Below are 18,708 nucleotides of genomic sequence, written 5' to 3'. Positions count from 1 at the left end.
GGTGCTGGGGGACATTTAGCACAGGGATCAAACCAGGGCTTCCCACATGTGAGGTCTGTGCTCGGGTATGTGAGTGCTCTCTCGGGGACCACCAGCCAGTTATCAACAACTAGGCCCCAGCACCCACAGGCAGACCCAGCCTCACCCGTACCCTGCAGAGCTAGCAGGGTGGGATGGAGAGTTCTTTTTATCTCTGAACAGTGATTGCAGTTGTGTGATAAGGGTCTTGAGACCCTATACAGCCCAGTGGAAAAAGAACCCAGGCTGGTTATGAATATTGGCCTTTGGAACAGGGATTTACAACGGAAGGGGGAATCGGAGTAGTGCCCACCTGGATCACCCTTTCAGTCACTGGCTTTGCTTCTGCCGGGAATTAACTTGCTTCAGGGCCGATGCTGCAGAGGGAACTGGAAGCCCCCAAGGTTCTCTGCTTCTCTTCCACAGACAGAAGGTAGGCCCAGGGCAGCAGAAGACAAATGCTGTAAAAACTCCCACCAGCTTTAGCCAAAAGAGTGAAGCCTTTCAACTTGTTCTTTTCTTAAAGTACTAACTACCCAAGTACCAATTCAGAACCACAAGGGCAAGTGTGCATATGACAGTGCCAGTATATGCCCAGTGCTGACCTGGGGAAGGGGTCCCTGCACTGAGGACCTGGTGCAAAGCCCCGCCACCAACCTCATGATTCAAATGCTGCTTGACCTCTGGCCACAGTCAGGGCAGGGATGACTGAGGTTTTGCCTATGATAGAACATGGTGCTGGCCACAAGGGAGCGGGACATGGGTGCTGGCCATAGGTATGGGACATGGGTGCTGGCCACAGACAGTGCACTCAGCTCCTGAGCCTCCTGTGTGGTCAGGCCCCTAGGGATTGTCCTCCACAGGCCCTGGGGAAAGGGGCAAAGGACATTCCTTGCTGACTCTCCCTGACTGAACTACAAGGCAGGTCTCTGTCCCCCAAAAGGGGTCTGGCCCGGCGGGGGGTGGGGGTGGGGGTTGGCAACAAGAGCTTCAGTGGCAGCCACAGGCCCCGACCACCATGTTACGCTTCTTGCGCAGGATGACGTTGTTGCTGCCGTCGTAGTAGAGTACGGAGATGGCGCTCAGCTTGGTGGGGGCACAGCACGCCTTGGGCACGTCTGGCTTCATCAGGTGTACCTGGCAGAGGTGGAAGGCTGAGTCTGTGGCCAAGCCCAAACCTCCTGCTGTCCCCCAGCCCTACCCCGGGCTCCTCATTGTCCCCTCTCTCTTAACAGCCAGGATGGTACTAAGATTCAGGGCATGGCCCCAGCTGGGAGCCAGATTGCTTCCCGAGACCACCTTGAGGGTGCCCAGCTCCTGATGCCCTATGGCCGCCCCTTTTCCTTGCACCTCTGGAGACCCCAGGGGTTTCCTCTGCTTTCTCTGTGCCTGCTACAGGATGTCTTGTCTTTGTTAGCTGTGCCTGGGCTATCTATAGTCTACCCCCATCCTAATGAACCTGTGGGTGTCAGAGAGCAGCGGGGAGACCTAGATGCCCAGGTCCCCGGGTATTATGGACACTGGATTTCTGAGGATCTCTGTCTGCCCAGAGCCCCCTCCCTCCAGGTGAGGGTCACTAGCAGATGAGGTTACCGAGGGACAGGAGATGAGCTCAGTCCCATGGCTGCCTGCCCACTGCAGGATGGGACCCAGAGGCAGAGCCTGTCTTTCTCCAACCCACCCAATAGTGACTGTGAGGTCAGGGGTGCAGGCCAGGAGTTGGGGAACCCTGGGTCCACCTGACACACAGGAGCCTGACAAAACAGCTCTTTCATCACACAAAGGCTCTCCCTGAGGTCACAGGGGTCTGCAGCTCACAATGACTGCCCCCGCCCACCCTGTCAGTGCCTTCTGTATCAGGAGCAGGGAATCACAGCTACCTCCTCCCTTGGCCCCTGTTCTTACCCTTCGGGAGCATGAGTCCAGTCTCAGCTCTGAACACTCAGACCTGCCCAGAATCACCCCAAGCCTGTGAGCCAGAACCTCCCTCTGACCAACACCAACCCCTGCTGGACCAGAACCCACTCAGCTGGCCCCTGTCTTAGTGCCTGCCTGGAAGGTTCCTCCTGCTGCCGGGAGCTTTCCTCACAGGCCCCTCTTGGCTGTTCCTTTGCTCTGGGCTTACCCTTGGCCTCCAGGACAGGACTTGCATGAGCCCAGCAGAGTTTGCGCTCACTCTGGGGATGAGGGGACAGGTCCTGGAGCATAGTCAGCACCTGCCCCTTCACTTCGATTCAGCAGGGATAAGCATCCCAGAGCCGCACCCACATCTGTCACCCCTGAGCTGCTCCAGAGAGACCCTAGGGGAAGGGATGCAAAGCCCTGTGAGGGCTAAGCAGGGAAGTCCCATGAAGAAGGGGGCCACTGTTCACTTTTTTCCCTCTCATACTCTAAGGCACAACCTTTACACAGCACTTTCAAGCTAATGGGAAGGCTCAGGATGCTGGGTACTCAAATCTAGGTAGAATGTTCTAGAAAGAAGCCCCCACTGCAGAATCAACAAACATTTAAAACAGTACTAAGCATCAGCAACAATGGTCAGAAACTTCTGGGAAATGTAAAGGTATATAGACCCTGGACCCTGTAAGGACACGAGCCACACAGGCCTAGGAAACAGCTGAAAAGAACCAGCAGGGAGGAACAGAAGGGCTGCTGCACCCCCATCCCTGAAATGCCCCTGGGGACCCCAGCACAGCTGGGTGGGGCATAGGATTGTGTCATGTGCAGTGTGTCACCAGAATGAGGAGAGTGGGCCTTGTGCACAGGGTTCAGAGCACACGGCCCTGTGGAAGGCTCAACCATGCAGTGATGACGAGAGTGGGGGGACATGCGTGAGTCCCACCAATGCATGTGACTGTCCTATATGTGTGTGTGAGTGTGGGACTGATGTCTATGCTTGCAGGCCTACTGTGTGCAGCTGTGTGTTTGTGACCCTGTAGGCCTGCTGTGTCAATGTGTGTACATGGTGGGGCCCTCTGTGTGTAATCCTGCTATGTGTGAGTGGGCATGCTGTGGACATGTGCACAGGCCCAGGATGCATGTAAGCCTGAATATGTGCCTGTTGTTGGGCAACACTGTCGGTGTGATGGGTATGTGTGTGTACTCAGTGTGATGGGGTATCTCTGTATATACAAGACAGTTTGATGGCGTGTATATACACAATGTGATGGAGTGTCTGGGTATACATAGTGTGATGGGGTGTGTGTACAGTTGATGTGATGGGGGATTCTATGTACACAGTTGGTGTGATGGTGTGTCTGTGTGTTCAGGTATAAGGAGTCTGTACAGCTTGGTCTCTGGGAACCAGGTGGGACAGGTGGGCTGGAAGTCCATGACCACATAGGAAGGAACCCCTCTGAGGAGGCTCCCAGAGACGTGAGTGCACCCCTTCTTTCCTGGTGTGGCAGGCGCAGGTACTGACCAGGGACTGCAGGACGGCGTGGTTGGTCGCGTTCATGCAGGAGTCCAGCGGGAAGGCGCACTCCCCCTCACAGTAATAGGCCGAGTAGCCCTGGGGGGCGATGACCCAGTCCTGAGGAGCAGAAGAGGTGAGTCCCACCATGGGGCCCTCAGAGCTGCCCCGCCCAGCATGGATGCAGCCTCAGCCCTGTGCCAGTGTCCCCCAGGGCCCCAGTTGACCCTCAGGAGTGGGGCTGGGCCTGCTCTGTCCTGTCACTAGCAGTGCCTTCTCCCCTCCTTCCCCCTGTTGCCTGTCACTGCAGTGGCAGTGAATGCCCAGGTCCCTGCTGTCCCTTTCACTCTTGGCAGCCCTGACATGATGACTGAAGGTGGGGGTGGTTGTGTCCTCAGCATAAAAGCAAACTTTGCCTTCACCAATATGAAAAAGTCTGTGAGGAAATGAACCCCCGCCCTCCCCCTGGAGAGGCACTGTGACTCAGTGGGGTGACCTGTGAGGAAATGAGACCCCCCAACCCTCCCCCTGGAGAGGCCCTGTGACACATCGGGTGAGAGAAGAGGCGTGCGGGGAGCTCACCATCCACTCGAGGTCCTGGAAGCTGACGTAGAGCTCGTGCCGTCGGCAGACCTGCCGGCCACCAGAGTGTGGAGAGCCATCTGCAGGGACAGGTGCAGGGTCTTTGTGGGGCATGGTGCAGGGGTGCTGACAGGCACTTGTGCAGTGAGTGGGTGGTGGGTGAAAACCACTGTGTCCACCCTGCAGCTCTGTGGGGCCCTCACAGCCTCAGAGTAGCCCCACATTCAGCCCCCCTTGAGTCCCAGGGACCCCTACACCCAGCAGCTCCTTTTTCCCTCTAAGAGGCACCTCCTGGCATCACCCCACCGCTCCTGTCACCCCCTCCCACAGCTCCAGGGGTCCCTATGAGGCAACAGGGTCAACTCTGGGAGGAAAGACAGGAGGTGGGTGAGGTGACCCTGTGGGGTCACCTCTGAATGAAGGGGCTGAGGCAGATGTGGGCAGAGCCCAGGACTGCAGGATGGTGCTGCCCTGAGAGAGTTGCTGTGTATGACAGAGACAAGAAAATCCTCCTGGGGAGGCCAGACAAGGGGCTTCTGTGGAGGAAGCTCAGGCAGAGTGGTGGCTGGGGGTCCCCTGAGGGCCAGGGGCCTGTGGTCACCACCTGTTCTCAGTCCCCTGACCCACCCAACCTCCCCAGCTGAGGCCTCACCAAAGGTCCCCGGGAGTCGGCTGAGGTGTGGCAGCTCGTTGGTTTTCTTCAGGGTCCTCCTCTTCAGAGGCCGTGGTGCCCGAGGGGCCCTCACAGGGCTGGGGGTCGCCCTGAAGAAGGTGACCATGAAGGGCTGTTGGGAGTGTGGTGCCCGGCGGCCTAGCAGACCGGCCAGACCAGGATCCACGCTGCGCCCTGAGATGAGGAGAGATGGTGGTCAATCAAGGTGGCCCTGCATGTGGACAGGGCAAGGAAACTTGACTGGTGTGAACAGGAGCAGGAGGGCCAGGACCTGAGTGACCCCCTGGGCCTCAGTCTCCCCATCTGAGGGGATTGCAAATGCAGCCCCAGGCCCTGGGCAGCAGGTCTGGAGGAACAGAGGTCAGGGTGACTGGTGGGGACACCTGAGTGCTAACTGTGCATCCCAAAGGCTCTAGGTCTTTATGCTCAACCCTGAGAAATGAGGGGTCCGGGATGGCCCTGCTGCCCTGACAGGGACTCTTAGGCCCAGGCTCCCACCTGGGTATCCATACTGAGACCCAAGTTCTACCTGCTGGTCAGAGCTGCTGAAGGGCTGAATAGAGTTGCTCTGGGGCAGCCCCAGGAGTGGGACCCTAAGTGTCCCCTGACATTCACAGTTACGACCAGGCTCAGCAGCAGAGACACCGACCAGTGTCCCAGAGTGCAGGTTTGCCAGGTGGGTCTCACTCTAGAGCTCAAGTTCCTGACACAAGGATGTGTGTGTGTGTGTGTGTGTGTGTGTGTGTGTGTGTGTGTGTGTGTGGTTAAAAACTAGGGGCTTTGGAGTCGGAGAGATAGTATAGTGTTGAAGGCGCTTGCCTTGCATGTAGCCAACCCAGGTTTGATCCCCAGCACCCCACAGGGTCTTCTGAGCACTGCCAGGAGTGATTCCTGAGTGCAGAGTCAGGAGTAAGCTCTGTGCAGCACCAGATGTGGCCCAAATACCCAAAAGAAACAACAAAACAAAACAAACTGGGGGTAGGATAGAGTACATGAGTTAAGGCATTTGTTTGCACGCAGCTGACCCCAACCCTGATCCTTGAGCACTGAGCTGGAATAGCTCCCAAGTACTCCGAGCACATGAGCCAGGAGTAACCCCTGTGCATTGCCAGGTGTGACCAAAAAAGCAAAAAAAAAAAAGGGGGGGTGTCGAGACCTGGCTGCTCCTTCCCATCTCCCCACCTTTTGGGGTTGGGGATCCTGGCTGTTATGCCTACAAACTGCCTCTGGGTGTTATTTAAGCACATTCATGGCCAGAATCCAGAGACTTACAAATGAATCTCAGAGCCAAGCAGCTCACAGCAGAGATTTCTCCGTACCCTAATTATTTAAAATTTTATAATTCTGGTGTGAAAGTGGCTGTACAACATCTCATGCTATTCATAAAAAGCAATGTAGCACTATAGCACTGTCCTTTCGTTATTCATCGATATGGTCGAGCGGGTCCAGTAACGTCTTTATTGTGAGACCTGTTGTTACTATGTTTGGCATATCCAATACGTCATAGGTAGCTTGCTAGGTTTTGCCGTGTGGGCGGGATACTCTCAGTAGCTTGCCAGGCTGTCCGAGAGGGGTGGAAGAATTGAATTGGGGTTGGCCGGGTTGACCGTGTGCAAGGCATATGCTCTGTGCTATCACTCCAGCGATATGATATCGCTTCAGATATCATATCCAGATATGATATCGCTCCAGGATGTGAGGGCGATCTGGCTGTGACATCTGTCACCCCATTGATCGCCAGGGTTGACTCGGCTGATATGGCTGGCTAGGCGGGTGTCCCCTTCCTCCCTCACCGCTCCATGTGTGTCCCTCCCGAAGCTGTGTGCTCAGTCGAAGAGGATGGCCTTCCCCGAATAGAGACAGACCGGTTTTTGTCGAGAGTATATGAGTAGCTGCGCTCCCCTGCTAGAACCCCCGATAACAAGCAATACAAAATAAATTATCTAGCATCTGTCTGTTGGGCAGGCTTAAGTGTGGTAGGAAAATTTGAAATAATGGTGGTGGGAAGGTGTAATGGTGGTGAGATTGATGATGAAATATTGAATATAATCCATTATAGCGAACAACTTTTTGAAAATAAAATTTTAAAAAATTGAAAAAAAAGAAAAAAAAAGAACCTGGGTCAGCCACCTGCCAAGGCAAGCACCCTACCTGTTCTATTTTTTTTTTAAGGTTATACCCAGTTGTACTTAGGGCTTTTTCATGGCTCTGCACTCAGGAATCACTCCTTACAGGGTCAGGGGTGTCAGGGAGTGAACCCAGATGGACTGTGTGCAGGGCAAGTGCCTTATACACTATACTACTGCTCCCGCCCCACAGGGGCTACTCAGTCTTGGTGTTAGGGTACAGGGCTCAAACCTGCCTGCCACATGCTGAACAAGCGCATTAGCCTTTTCTCTTTGTATGGATGTGGGTCTCCTAAGTGGTGCTCATAGAGTTTCAGCGATACTCCTGGGAATTCTTGGCCAAGTGGGCCAGATGGTTCAATGCCAGGGCCCGAGGATATCGGGGACTACCAGAGTGATAGTTGGTGGTGCTCGAGAGGCTACATGGTGCCAGAGATTGAACTGGGATCATGATCATGCCAGGCATGTATTTTAACCCCTACACTATCTCTTTGGCCTAAGCACTAAGCACTAACCCTCTGAACCATCTCCCTGACCCTGATTCTCAAAACCTAGTGCCACCTGTTTCACAGCCATGTACATTTCATCTCAATGATGCAAACACTGTGTGTGCCACATTAGCACTATATGCCATATAAACAACAAGTGGGCCTTATAAACACTATGTGCCATATACAGTGTGTACCATACAAACACCATGTTCCATATACACTATGTGCCATATCATGTGTACCATATCAGCACTGTGTGTTGTCATATGTATTCAGTTTACTCCACAGGTATAATCTCCATTATATAGTATAGGCCAAGGACATTGCCAGTTCTACCCAGTCTGCTCGAAGGTCCCTTAAGCTGCTGTGCCTTAGGCCTGTACACACACAGGCCACTACTAACTAGCAACTAATCAACCCAGAGGCCAACCTTTGACCACTGACAATACCCGCCACAAATCACTGGGCTGGTCCCATTAAGGTTCCACTCAGGAACATCCTGAGAGGGAGCTGACTGGGAAAGAGGCCCAGAGACAAGCCTGAGACAGGCTATGATGGCATTGGACAGTCTGAGAGCCCTCATGGGGAATGGCCAGAGCTGGATTCTTGTTTTCCAGAGAAGAAACTATGGCTTTGCTTAAGCCCAGTGGGAATATGCTGCTACCTGGGCTGCTGAGCCCCTGAGCTGTCAGCATTCCACATTCCTCACCCTAGCTATGAGCTCCCTGCCCCCAGCTCTCTTCTGCCCCTTGGTTGGGCCAAGATTGTCCCCATATTCCGGCAAGTCTTCCTTCTGCTTTGGGAGCCTGCTGACCTGCCCTGAGGCTCTATGCCCCTTGGATGCAGTTAGTAGATACAGCTGCTGCTGTGAAGGCCCATACAGACATCTGGAGACTGCGATGAACCAGGTTTGCCCTTAGCCCTGCGTGGTTTCTTCATGGCAGCATAACAAGGAGCCCAACTTTCTTATTATCTCAACAATGCTCTGTCCTGACTCCTTTAGAGACCTCTGCCTGCTCCACAAGGCTGCTGGAACTTTCCTCAAGCAACTGTCTCCTTCTCAGAGACCCTGCTGGAACTTTCCTCAAGATCAGTCTCCTTCTCAGAGACCCTAAACAGGCCTTTGAGTCTACTAAGTGGTATTATACACAGACCCTCCTGTCTCTTCAGAGAGGGTGGTCTCTCCTCATCTCTACCTCAGGATATGACCCTTCCTGTGCCCAAGGTCCCATCTGACCCCACTGAAAGATCTTCCTTGACCAGCTTGAATTTCCTGTTCCAGTTCTATGGATGGACCTTTACTGAGCTCTGTGCCAGGTTTGATTTCTAATACCATGTGCAACCACAGAGCTTTTTGTTGACTTTCAATAGTTATCTACAAACCCACTGTAAATGGGAAATACCATTAAATAAAAAATGCAAGTTGCCAGCACAGAACATGGCCCGCTATGGGTGAGAATCTCAAGCCCATGTAGCTACCAGGAGAGCTTTGAGGATCACCAGGCTGCCGAAACCACCGGAAGTTCTAATTGTGGTTTCTACTGAATGAGTTCACTTTCATACCACTGCAAAGTCCAAAAATCCGAAGTCAAACCTTTGTAGGTTAGAACTATTTGTATATTCAGGCTCGATGAGCCTCATCCACGAGTGAATCTGCTGAAAAACCCAGGTATGCGGGACTTGTGACCGAAATCTCCAGGCTTGCAGAAGTCGGGAACGGGTAACCTTCCCCCAACTCCCACTGCCTCTGGCACCATATAAGCTCATTAATGGCCACGATTCAGAGACTCACAAATAAATCTCTTGGAAGAGAGCAACACGAGAACAACATGCCGCTGAGATGCCTCCAGATCCCAAAGTCACCATGCAGTTAAAAAAAATTAAATTAACCTTAGTTGTATCACTGTATTTAAATTCCTGGAGCACATGGCTGCAAATGTGGCCACACAAAATCTCATACTCTACACCACTGATGTACCAAGACAAGGACATAATGACTCTGGGATGAAATAGAACAATCTTCACACACTTTCCTCTAAGGAAACTTTTTTGGATCATTTTTGTTGGATTATTCATAACAAGCAATACAAAATAAATTATTCAGGTCCTGCTTTGGGGGACAGGTAGAAAAATTTGAAATATGGTGATGGGAAGGTGTAATGGTGGTGGGATTGCTGTTGGAATATTAAATGCAATAAAGTATTGTGAACAACTTTATAAAAATAAAAAATAAAAAAGTAATGCAAAACTATGTGAAGGTAATAAAAAAACGGTGTGTATAAATGGTTTCTTCATTCTTCTTATTTTTTGTTGGCACAATGGGGATGCTCAGGACTTACTCCTGGCTCTAAACTCAGGGATCACTCCTGGTGGTGCTTGGGAGACCATATGGGATACTGAGGGACTGAACCTGGGTTAGCCATGTGCAAGGCAAGGGCCCTATCCACTGTACTATGGCTTCAGCACCTTTATTCTAACTTTTGAGTCTCTGGACTCAGGATCTCTTAGCTCTTTTAGCATTACTAGTGAGGAGGACAAGAAGGCAATTTGGGGAAGCAGCATGCGAGCATCTATTGTGGACGGCAAAAGAACACTATAGGATTTCACATGAGGAATGTTATTAATACCACTAGGGTATTTTCTTGAAATCCTACCACACAGACCTTAGCTCTTGTCAGCTCACTGAGGGCTGCTTACACGGAAGCCTTGTAGTAGGAATGTCTGGACAGATTCCCTCTGCTGACTGTCATGACCAGTTCACTCTCCCTCCTAGTGGTCTCACTCTCCTTCCAGAGATGTCCCTTCAACTATGAGGAGAAATGCTACAGCTACAGGCCAACATAATTTACTGTAGCACTGTCCTCCCGTTGTTCATCGATTGCTCAAGCGGGCCCAGTAACATCTCCAGTGTAGATTTGTTATTACTGTGTTTGGCATATCACGGGTAGCTTGCCAAGCTTTGCCGTGCAGGCAAGATACTCTTGGGAGCTTGTGGGGCGGAGAAATCGAACCCGGGTTGGCTGGGTCAGCCGCATGAAAGGCCGCATGATAGCACAGCAAACACCCTACCTGCTGTGCTATCGCTCCAGCCCATAATTTACCATCAAAATAAAAAGATCTCTGAAGAAAATTAAGAGGGGTCGAAGGAAAAATATTTTCCCAAAACAACATGTGTTGCGATGACCTCTCAGTACCTGTATTGTAAACCACAATGCTCAAACAAAGAGAGAAAGAAAGAAGAAAAGTGCCTGCCATAGAGGCAGGCTGGGGGATGGGGTGGGGGTAGATGTGGGAAGGAAACTGGGGACATTGGTGATGAGAAATGCACACTGGTGCGGGGATGAGTGTTGGAACATTGTATGACTGAAAACCAATCACGAATAGCTTTATAATGGTCTCTCTCATGGTGATTCAATTTTTTTTAAAAAAGTCATCATACGAATTATGACAGTGAAAAAAATGTGTTGGATCAGAACTTCACATATATGTTCATAGTTTGCTGTGGTGCTGGGAAGGGGCCCAAGGTGTCGTCAGGGAGGTTCTTCCTTTCATCTTCCCTACAGTCCATGATCCATCACGATAAAGGCAGGGTGGTAAAATCCTTCCTTCCCAGATCCTCTCAAGCTGCATAGAACTAAACATAAATGTCACCGACAGTGGGAGACATCCTCTGTCCACTGTGATTTGAGCAGCCTTCTCGGCTTTTACAGGTCATATGAGATGAGCATCTATATTTCTGTTTCTAACTAACTATAGCCACACCCTCTCTAGTCTGTGAGTGTTAGAGAGCCTGAGGCACCAGGAGAAATCTGGTCTGACTGCTCATGCAGTGTACAAAGGGGATTACTGGCTTCCCTTGGATTGAATTCCAGGAGCTCTGGTGAAAACACATGCTCTGCGAGTGAGGTTTCCTTCTGAGCTAGGGTGCTACTTGCTGTGTGGGCCTAAGGTTTGCGTGGTACATGTGAATTTTCAGAGAGGTTTGTTTTTTGGCTGCCAGACAGAGAGAAAGGACCCTTTCTATCAGGAGAACCCCACAACCCCTGCATCCCAGGTCCTGATGAGCATGCCAGGGTTAGCAGGGGTGACAGCACCGTGAGACAAACTCAGGCTTCCCCAAATCTTTAAGATCCACATTCCTCACACGTAGGAAGTTCCTTGCCCAAGAAAAAGAGCTCAGAGTCCAAAAGCATTTTTTCTCTTGAACATTCATGCCACATGCACAACAGAAAACAAAGGCGGGTATGCTACGGCTCCAAATTCCCCTCACCTCTGTTGAGACTGACTCTACGATTGTGTCTAGCAGGGCTCTGGTTTGGGTGATGGGAATGATCCTAAGCAGAACTCTCAGCTTCTTCCTCTGGACAGCCCTAAACTTGAACCTCAGAAAAACGAAGTTCCCTTTCCCTTTATCACCGACATAGCACTGACACTCAACCTGGTCAGCAGATGAGGGACAAGGTGCCCTGGGTCCTTCCTCATGCCCTGCACAGCCCTCAAAATCCCCTCAAAATCCCAACCACTCCAGCCCTCTGCTCAAGCAACTCAAAAGCAACCTTTTCAGCAATTGTTCAGTCCCGCACTATTTCCCAACGCACTGCGTGTTTCCTTAAAATCTGGGGTTCACTAGGCTTCAGCAGTGTTCCACAGGGACTACCACTCTGGGCCTGGGACTGGACCCAAATTCATAGCACCCCCATTCCTTTCACCTCTCCAGGGCATCTAGTTGGCAGGTCACCCATAGGGCTCCTAGGATGGTGAGGCTGAGGTGGCCCCTCAAATGATGACAAATGAGGCATCGATGGGAAACACCAGTCCCAGGGAACGGGGGGCTCTGCTTATGTCAGCTGAAGTCTGCAGCTACCTCTTCTCTTGGGGAACCACCTGGACTTTAGCTTCCCCGGTCCCTGCTGGCCATCGGAGGGACTCAGTGTCCAGGTGGACACCTCTGTCCTCAATTTCAAGAGTAGGGGAGTGTGGGCTCCTCACATCAGTCCCAGATGGGTGATCCCCCTGCTTTCCCAGGAGGCAAACATGGGCATTTCCCTAGCAGCCTGGCTCCATGAGCACAGGAATCGGGATGTTTCCAGACACCAGTCCTGCAGGATGAAACTCCTGTTGCATCTCTGATGCCTTCTGCGGGGTTGCTGTCCATCCTCAGGCAGGGAGACCCGGCCTTTCACAGAAGTAACCCCCCAACAGTGGTGCCCAGCAGTTTCCTCCTCCTGGGGACACTTGTGATGGCCTGTGACCGCCCAGCCCTCATGGCGCCTCCTTCCTGACCAGGTCAGTGCTCTGGGAGGTAAAAGGCCAGTACTCTGGGCCTTGATTTGCTGACTAGAGGGTGGAGGACGGAGAACCCTGGGTGTCAGATCTAACTCAGGGCTCCAGCCAGGGTCACAGCCCTGGACCACCTTTTCCCCACAGCACAGTAGGGATGAGGAGATGCGCTAGATGCCAGGCCAGCAGCTCAGCCTGTGATTCTCTGCCCCATGTCCTGTGACCTGGGCTAATCTCACACTGTCTTGGATAGCACCCCTCCCAGATTCTCTGACTCCTGCAGGACCCTGAAACAAGCTGGCGCCCCTCACAGTTGTCTTTCTCTGCCTCCTGGGGCTCCCTGGTCATCGCAGCTGGAGCTCCCTCCTTCCAGCTTCAGTGACTGTATCTTGTGCCTGCCCTATGCCACACAGCCACAGCAACCAAGGCAGGAAAGGAACCCTATCAGGGTCATGCCAGCGGGGGTCCAGCTCTTCTCCATTCCTAAGGGACAGCCCAGCTCCACCTCCAGGCCTGAGAAGGGTGGAGATGGTGGGTCAGGTCCACCATGGGCCATGATGGGTCCCCAGGAGGCCTCAGGCAGGGAGACTGGACCCTGGTCCCAACCTTCTCTGCCACCTCCTTCCCAGATGACTTGCTCCAGCCCTGTGACTAAAAATCATGTCTGCAGCTATGGTCGCAGCACCGCATCCCCTGTTCCCACAGAACTGACCTGCGCCGCCAGGCAAACACCGGCAATGGGGGTCTCTTAATTTTCTACCTCTTTCCCAATCCTTCTGTATTTATCAGAGGTCAGGCAAAAACACATGCAAAACTCATTTCAAACATCCCATGATCAGGCCCACTGTGGATCTGCATGGCTCATCTGCCGGCCCCTGCTCCTGAGGGAGAGTTCCCTTGGCCACTCTCAGCTTCCCCTCCAAAGTGTGGCCCTGGGGCTTCTTTAACTTCGCACTTGTCCCCATGGCCTGCCCAGCCCTCAGAAGAAGCATTTTATTCTGTGCATGGTTGAAAGTTTGCTAAGATGGTGTTCTTTCCAGAAAACTGGGACACGGTTCCCCATGGGAAATGTGTACATCTGGATTGCGAGGGGTGATGTGTTACCTCTAAGAGACTATAGAACGTCTTATCCATGAAGTCCCCTGGTTAGTTCCATCGCCTTCTTGTTCTTTCTCCTCCCAGACTCAGGTGGCTTTTATTTTTAGAATGAGAATTTAGGCACTTATTTTTTTTTTTTTTAAGTTTTTTGGCCACATCCAGCTGTGCTCAGGGCTTACTCCTGGCTCTGCAATCAGGAATTTTCCTGGTGGGCTTAGGGGACCATATGAGATGCTGGGGATTGAACCCAAGTCAGCCGTGTGCAAGACCAGTACCCCATCTGCTGTCCTATCAACTCTGGCCCTCCCGGGTGGGGGAGAGAGTGCAGGGGCAGAAGCACAATCTTTGCTTGGAGCAGCTTTAGGTTTGATCCTGGCTCTGCATGGTTCCCCATCACTACCAGGAGTACCCCCAAAAGGAGAACGGTTACCCCTACACTCCAGCCTGTGGCCCGTTCTAACTCAGAAAGCTTCTCTCCAGCCCTCACCTCTCAGCCCTGCAGCAATCCATCTCTCCATGGCCTGCTATGCTCCAGCCAACAAGGTACCTTCTGATCCTCAAATCGTGCATTGCTGCCTCGCCTGGGGTATACGGGACTCTTCTCTCCAGCTCACAGACAGAAAGAGTGAATGCTTGAATCCTCATTCTACAGACTACATCTAGAGCTTGGCAAGTCAGGAGCTAGCAAGGGCGCCACAGAAGCTGCAGAGTTGGGGTCCCTGAACCACAGTCAATGGGTGGCACTTTCCTTGTGGCCTGCTTGCACGACACCCCATATGGAAAGCTGCTTCTGAGACGAGCAAGAGCGCCCGTTTCTTGAGGAAAGAAACAAGGCAATTCTCAGTGAATTTCAAGTTGGTTCCGTGGGACAGGAGGGAAATCTGCTGGGAAGACCTCGGTGCTTCTCACCTGACTCTCTAAGGCCCAGAGTGGGAGAGTCACCATCCCTGGCACAGCTAACAAGGAGGTGGCTGGAGACGGGGCTCCAACTGAGAGTGCTGCATGGCCCAGGGAGGCCCTGGTGACCTCCCAGCCCTGCTCTTACCATCCTCCGTCTCCACAAAGACGCGGAGTCCCAGGTTCTTGTTGCGAGTCAGCAGCCAGCGGTCACTGGCTGCTGTCACGTCCAACACCAGCCAGCCCTCGTGCCCAGCTTGGAGTGTCTGAAGATCCAAAAACAACAAGTCAGACTCCCTGTGGACATGAAAGAACAATTAACGGGGGCTGAGGGTGGCACCACTGCCCATTTCCATGCTCCGAGGATGGGTAGGGGGTCTCTGCTCCCCTTGCTTTGGGCCGAGCCCCTCATGGGTCCATCTCACTTCACCCACATTGCCTGCAACTCGTCCTGTATCACCCCAACTGTAGCCCTGTGCTCTCCTTGAGATGAGTGCTGAGTCTATACACAGAGAGGCGACTGCACCCATGTGCAGGTGGGGAAACTGAGGCTCAAGCTCAACACTGACCAAGGTCCCACAGCCAGGGCACAGGCTGGGCCTCTCCTTGTAAGTCCTCAGCCAAGTGTCTATCATCCCCGAAGTGGGCTCCCCGGCCCACCCCTGTCCCCCAGGAAATGCTACCAGGCGGGCACCTGTTGGACTGCTCCCTGACCACCTCGAACATGCTGACGTGGAGGGTCTGGTTGAGTGGACGGGAGCTGGGCAGCTTGTAGATCCGGAACTCAGCGGCTGTGACTGCCTCCCCTGCCGGGATCTGGGTCATGTCAAAGAGGAACTCCTTCCAGTGGGGCTCCTGCTGGCCCAGGGGATGGTCGCGCTCCACTGAAAGGCAAAGTGGGGTCACTCAGGGGGTGCTGGGCTCAAGCTTGGGTGGGCAGAGTTAGGGGAAGCTGGGGTTCCAGACAGGCTGGGTGGGCCACCCTCTTCTGGGGTATGGACACAGCCCTAAGCTGTCTTGGGGGGTCAGGGGATGCCTCAAGACTGGGCAGTGGGGCAGGCAGGAGGTCCCAGCTCAGGGCAGGTGCCAGCTAGGGCAGCTTCCTTCTGGCCCCTCAGCCCCTCACCCAGCCTGCCCCCACTTGGACCCCTATGCTCTGGGACCCAGAGGTGAGGCCTCAGGGCAGACGGGGCACAACAGACCCTGCCTGGGGTGGACAACGGGGGGATGGGGACCGCAGCTGACACTGCAGCCCAGTCTTGAGGGTGACAGAGAGTCTGCCACGACGTCCAGGGAGAAGGTCCCTGCAGAGAAGGGGCCAGCATAAGCAAGGGCCTAGAACTCTGGCGCAGGTGGTGCAGGCAGGGAACCCAAACATAACATGCTGCAAGGCTGTTGGGGCACGTGGGAACGAAGGAGGGAGGTAGGATCTGGGCTGGCTTTGAAGAATGGGGTAGAGTCTTGGGGATGAAGGGGCAGGAAGGAGTTCTGGGGAGAGGGCACATCACCCACAGGTGTGCAACGGCCGAAGCTGTCCATAGGTCTGTGGTGTGGGGCCCAGGGTGTGCTGAGTCTGGGTGAAACTGCTCTAAGGAGTCTGAGTTCTGGCCCATGTTATGGGTCCCAGGTAAATGGGGGCCTGAGGGAGGGAAGGCACAGGGGCTGGTGGGGGCACCTAAGGCGGTGCCCAGTGGTGCGGGGTGCTGACAGTCAGGGCGGAGACCTCGGTAGTAAGATCAATCCCACATTTTCCCGCTGCCCGGAAATGCCCGGGACAGTCTATTTCGGGCGCTCACTTGGCCTCCTGTCCCTTTCACACACTGAAAATCTGTTTCCAGAAAGCAAGGGTTGGGGCCACCCAGCACCTTTCCCCAAGCCCAGCACTGAGATTTTAATGACACATCTGAGTCTTTTAAAAGATTCCCTCTGTGGCCACTGGACTCGGTGACCACAAGTCACCAGGCTGGTGGTAGGGCCGGATGTGGGGAATGCTTCCTGCCTTGTGGGGACCAGGTCGAGGGACAGTCAGACACAGCTGTGTTGGGCACGCCATGGGCAGGTGGGGACAGGTTCCCCATGCACAGACCAGGGAGAGGGAGCAGAGATCCCATGTGACAGGGGCTTGATGCCTGGCTAAAGCCCATTCCCCAGAGTCTAGCTGTTTGCCAGGCTCCCCGAAGCAGCTGGGATGGGGTCCACCCCTGGTAGGGCCAGAATATCTACAGAGCTGTCCCCTCCACCATCTCTCCTGCAGCTTTTATGACAGTCCCTTGACTCAGGATAGGTTGGTCCCCGTTAGGGGGCTGTGTGACAACTCTGCTCTAGAATGAGCCAGGTCCAGTCTGTGGGCTCTCACTGGGAGTCACCAAGAGAGAGGCTGGGGTCTCAGCCATGCTGTTCCCCCTCTACAGACACCTCATCTGTGGAAGGACCTTTGATGTATCCAGGGGGCACCCTGGGGACCTGTGTGCAGGCTGAATGTGCATGTTCTATGAGATCAGAGATGGTGGGAATCCCCATTCTGCCTGTTCGCTTTTTCCCTTTCTGACCTGGGGACTACCCCCCTTCCATCCCACCCCCCCTAATTTCCATACCATGGGTTTGCCCATTGACACCCACCCCGGGGTGCCCATACAGGGATAAGCTCAGCTTGGCTGCTCATGGCCCACACTGGGAAATGAGTTTTCTTTCAACTAGTGATGTTCCTGAGATGCTGCATCAAACTAGGTATCATGAAACTGTAACTGACCAAAGGGCCCCATTATTAGAACTGTAAAGATATACAATTTTCCAGCCATTGCTCCTCAATTAGGGAAGTGACTTCTCGAAGGATGGTGTTGAGAAATGTCACTGGTTGGAACCTGGCATCTGAGAGTCCCTGGGAAGGCTATACCTGCCTTGTCCCATAAAAGAGCATTGAAAAGTGTAGATGCTCTGGCCTATTTTGGGGGGATTCTGGCCCATGTCTTGACCCCACCTGTGAAGGACATTTGGAGATCCTTTCAACTAGTGCTGTGAAAGGACTTTGGAAAAGGCAGAGATTATAAGACAAGAGTGATGGCTATTCCATAGGAGTAGGGGTGTGGAGACGATCCTAATTTACAAAATAAATCGAGGGGTTAAGTGATAATATCCACCTGCACATAGGTGAAACACTGAAGAATAAAGGGGATATCAAGAGCCGGAGAGACAGTAGAGTGGGTTGCACGCGGCTAACCTGGATTACTAACCCAGCATCCCATATGGTCTCCTGAGCCTGGTAAGAGAGATCCCTGAGCACAGAGTCAGGAGTAAGCCCTGAGTACCACTAGGTGTGGCCACAAAACAAAAACAAAGAAAGAAGGGGATATCAATTTCCCCTATTTTTGGGTCTTCTTGCTCAGGGCTTACTCCTGGCAAGACTCGGGGAACCATATGGGGTAGTGGGGGTCGAATATGGGTCAGCCATATTCAAAGCAAGCTTACCTACTATACTATATCTCCAGGTCTGTTTGTTTCTAAGCTACACTTGGTGATACTCAGAAGCTATTCCCAGCTCTGTCCTTGGAGGTCATGTACCAGGGATTGAACCCAAGCCTCTGGTATACAAAGCATGTGCTCCAATCCACTGAGCTATCTCTCCAGCGCTCAATTTCCTTTTTCTAATGGAAAAAAAACCCAGCTCAAATGGTATAGCATATGCCTAGCATGTAGGAGGTCCTGGGTACAAGCCATGGAACTACAGGATTCCCTAATTACCTCCATGTGTGGCATTAATAAAAAGTAACAATGGGTGATGGAGAGATAGTACAATGGGTAGGGCAGATGCCTTGAACACAGCTGACCAAGAATCAATCTTCAGCATCCCATATGGTCCCCCGAGAAACGCCAGGAGTGATCCCTGAGTGCAGAGCCAAGAGAAAGCCCTGAGCACCGCCAGATGTGGCCCACCCTTACCCCCACCCCCCAAAAAAAAGCAACAATGGGAACTGGAGAGGAGAGATAGTACAGTGGGTAGGGTGCTTGTCTTGCATGCAGCTGACCCTGGTTCTATCTCCTGTACCACATATGGTCCTCTGAGCCCCACCATGATTGATTCCTGAGCACAGAGCCACGACCAAACCCTGAGCACTATTGGGTGTGGGCCCAAAA

At 53.0% G+C, this 18,708-nt stretch overlaps 1 protein-coding gene across 1 annotated transcript in view; it reads right to left on the bottom strand.

Moving 5' to 3' along the window:
* Positions 1 to 1,000: 1,000 nt before the first annotated feature.
* LOC130032091 (bone morphogenetic protein 8A-like) overlaps positions 1,001 to 18,708 on the bottom strand; it is a 28,181-nt gene continuing 10,473 nt past the window's right edge. The window contains exons 2-7 of the mRNA XM_056123717.1: positions 15,272 to 15,461; positions 14,726 to 14,874; positions 4,665 to 4,859; positions 4,013 to 4,092; positions 3,440 to 3,550; positions 1,001 to 1,155 (exon numbers count right to left, since the gene is read on the bottom strand). Of these exons, the coding sequence (XP_055979692.1) occupies positions 1,009 to 1,155; positions 3,440 to 3,550; positions 4,013 to 4,092; positions 4,665 to 4,859; positions 14,726 to 14,874; positions 15,272 to 15,461 (872 nt within the window). The 3' untranslated portion in view covers positions 1,001 to 1,008. The remainder of the gene's footprint in view (positions 1,156 to 3,439; positions 3,551 to 4,012; positions 4,093 to 4,664; positions 4,860 to 14,725; positions 14,875 to 15,271; positions 15,462 to 18,708) is intronic.

Source organism: Sorex fumeus, unplaced genomic scaffold, assembly GCF_029834395.1.
Source record: "Sorex fumeus unplaced genomic scaffold, SorFum_2.1 ptg000047l, whole genome shotgun sequence".
NCBI lineage: Eukaryota > Metazoa > Chordata > Mammalia > Eulipotyphla > Soricidae > Sorex > Sorex fumeus.
The sequence above is the reverse complement of the archived record's forward strand: the minus strand, read 5'-3'. Positions and strand labels throughout refer to the sequence as shown.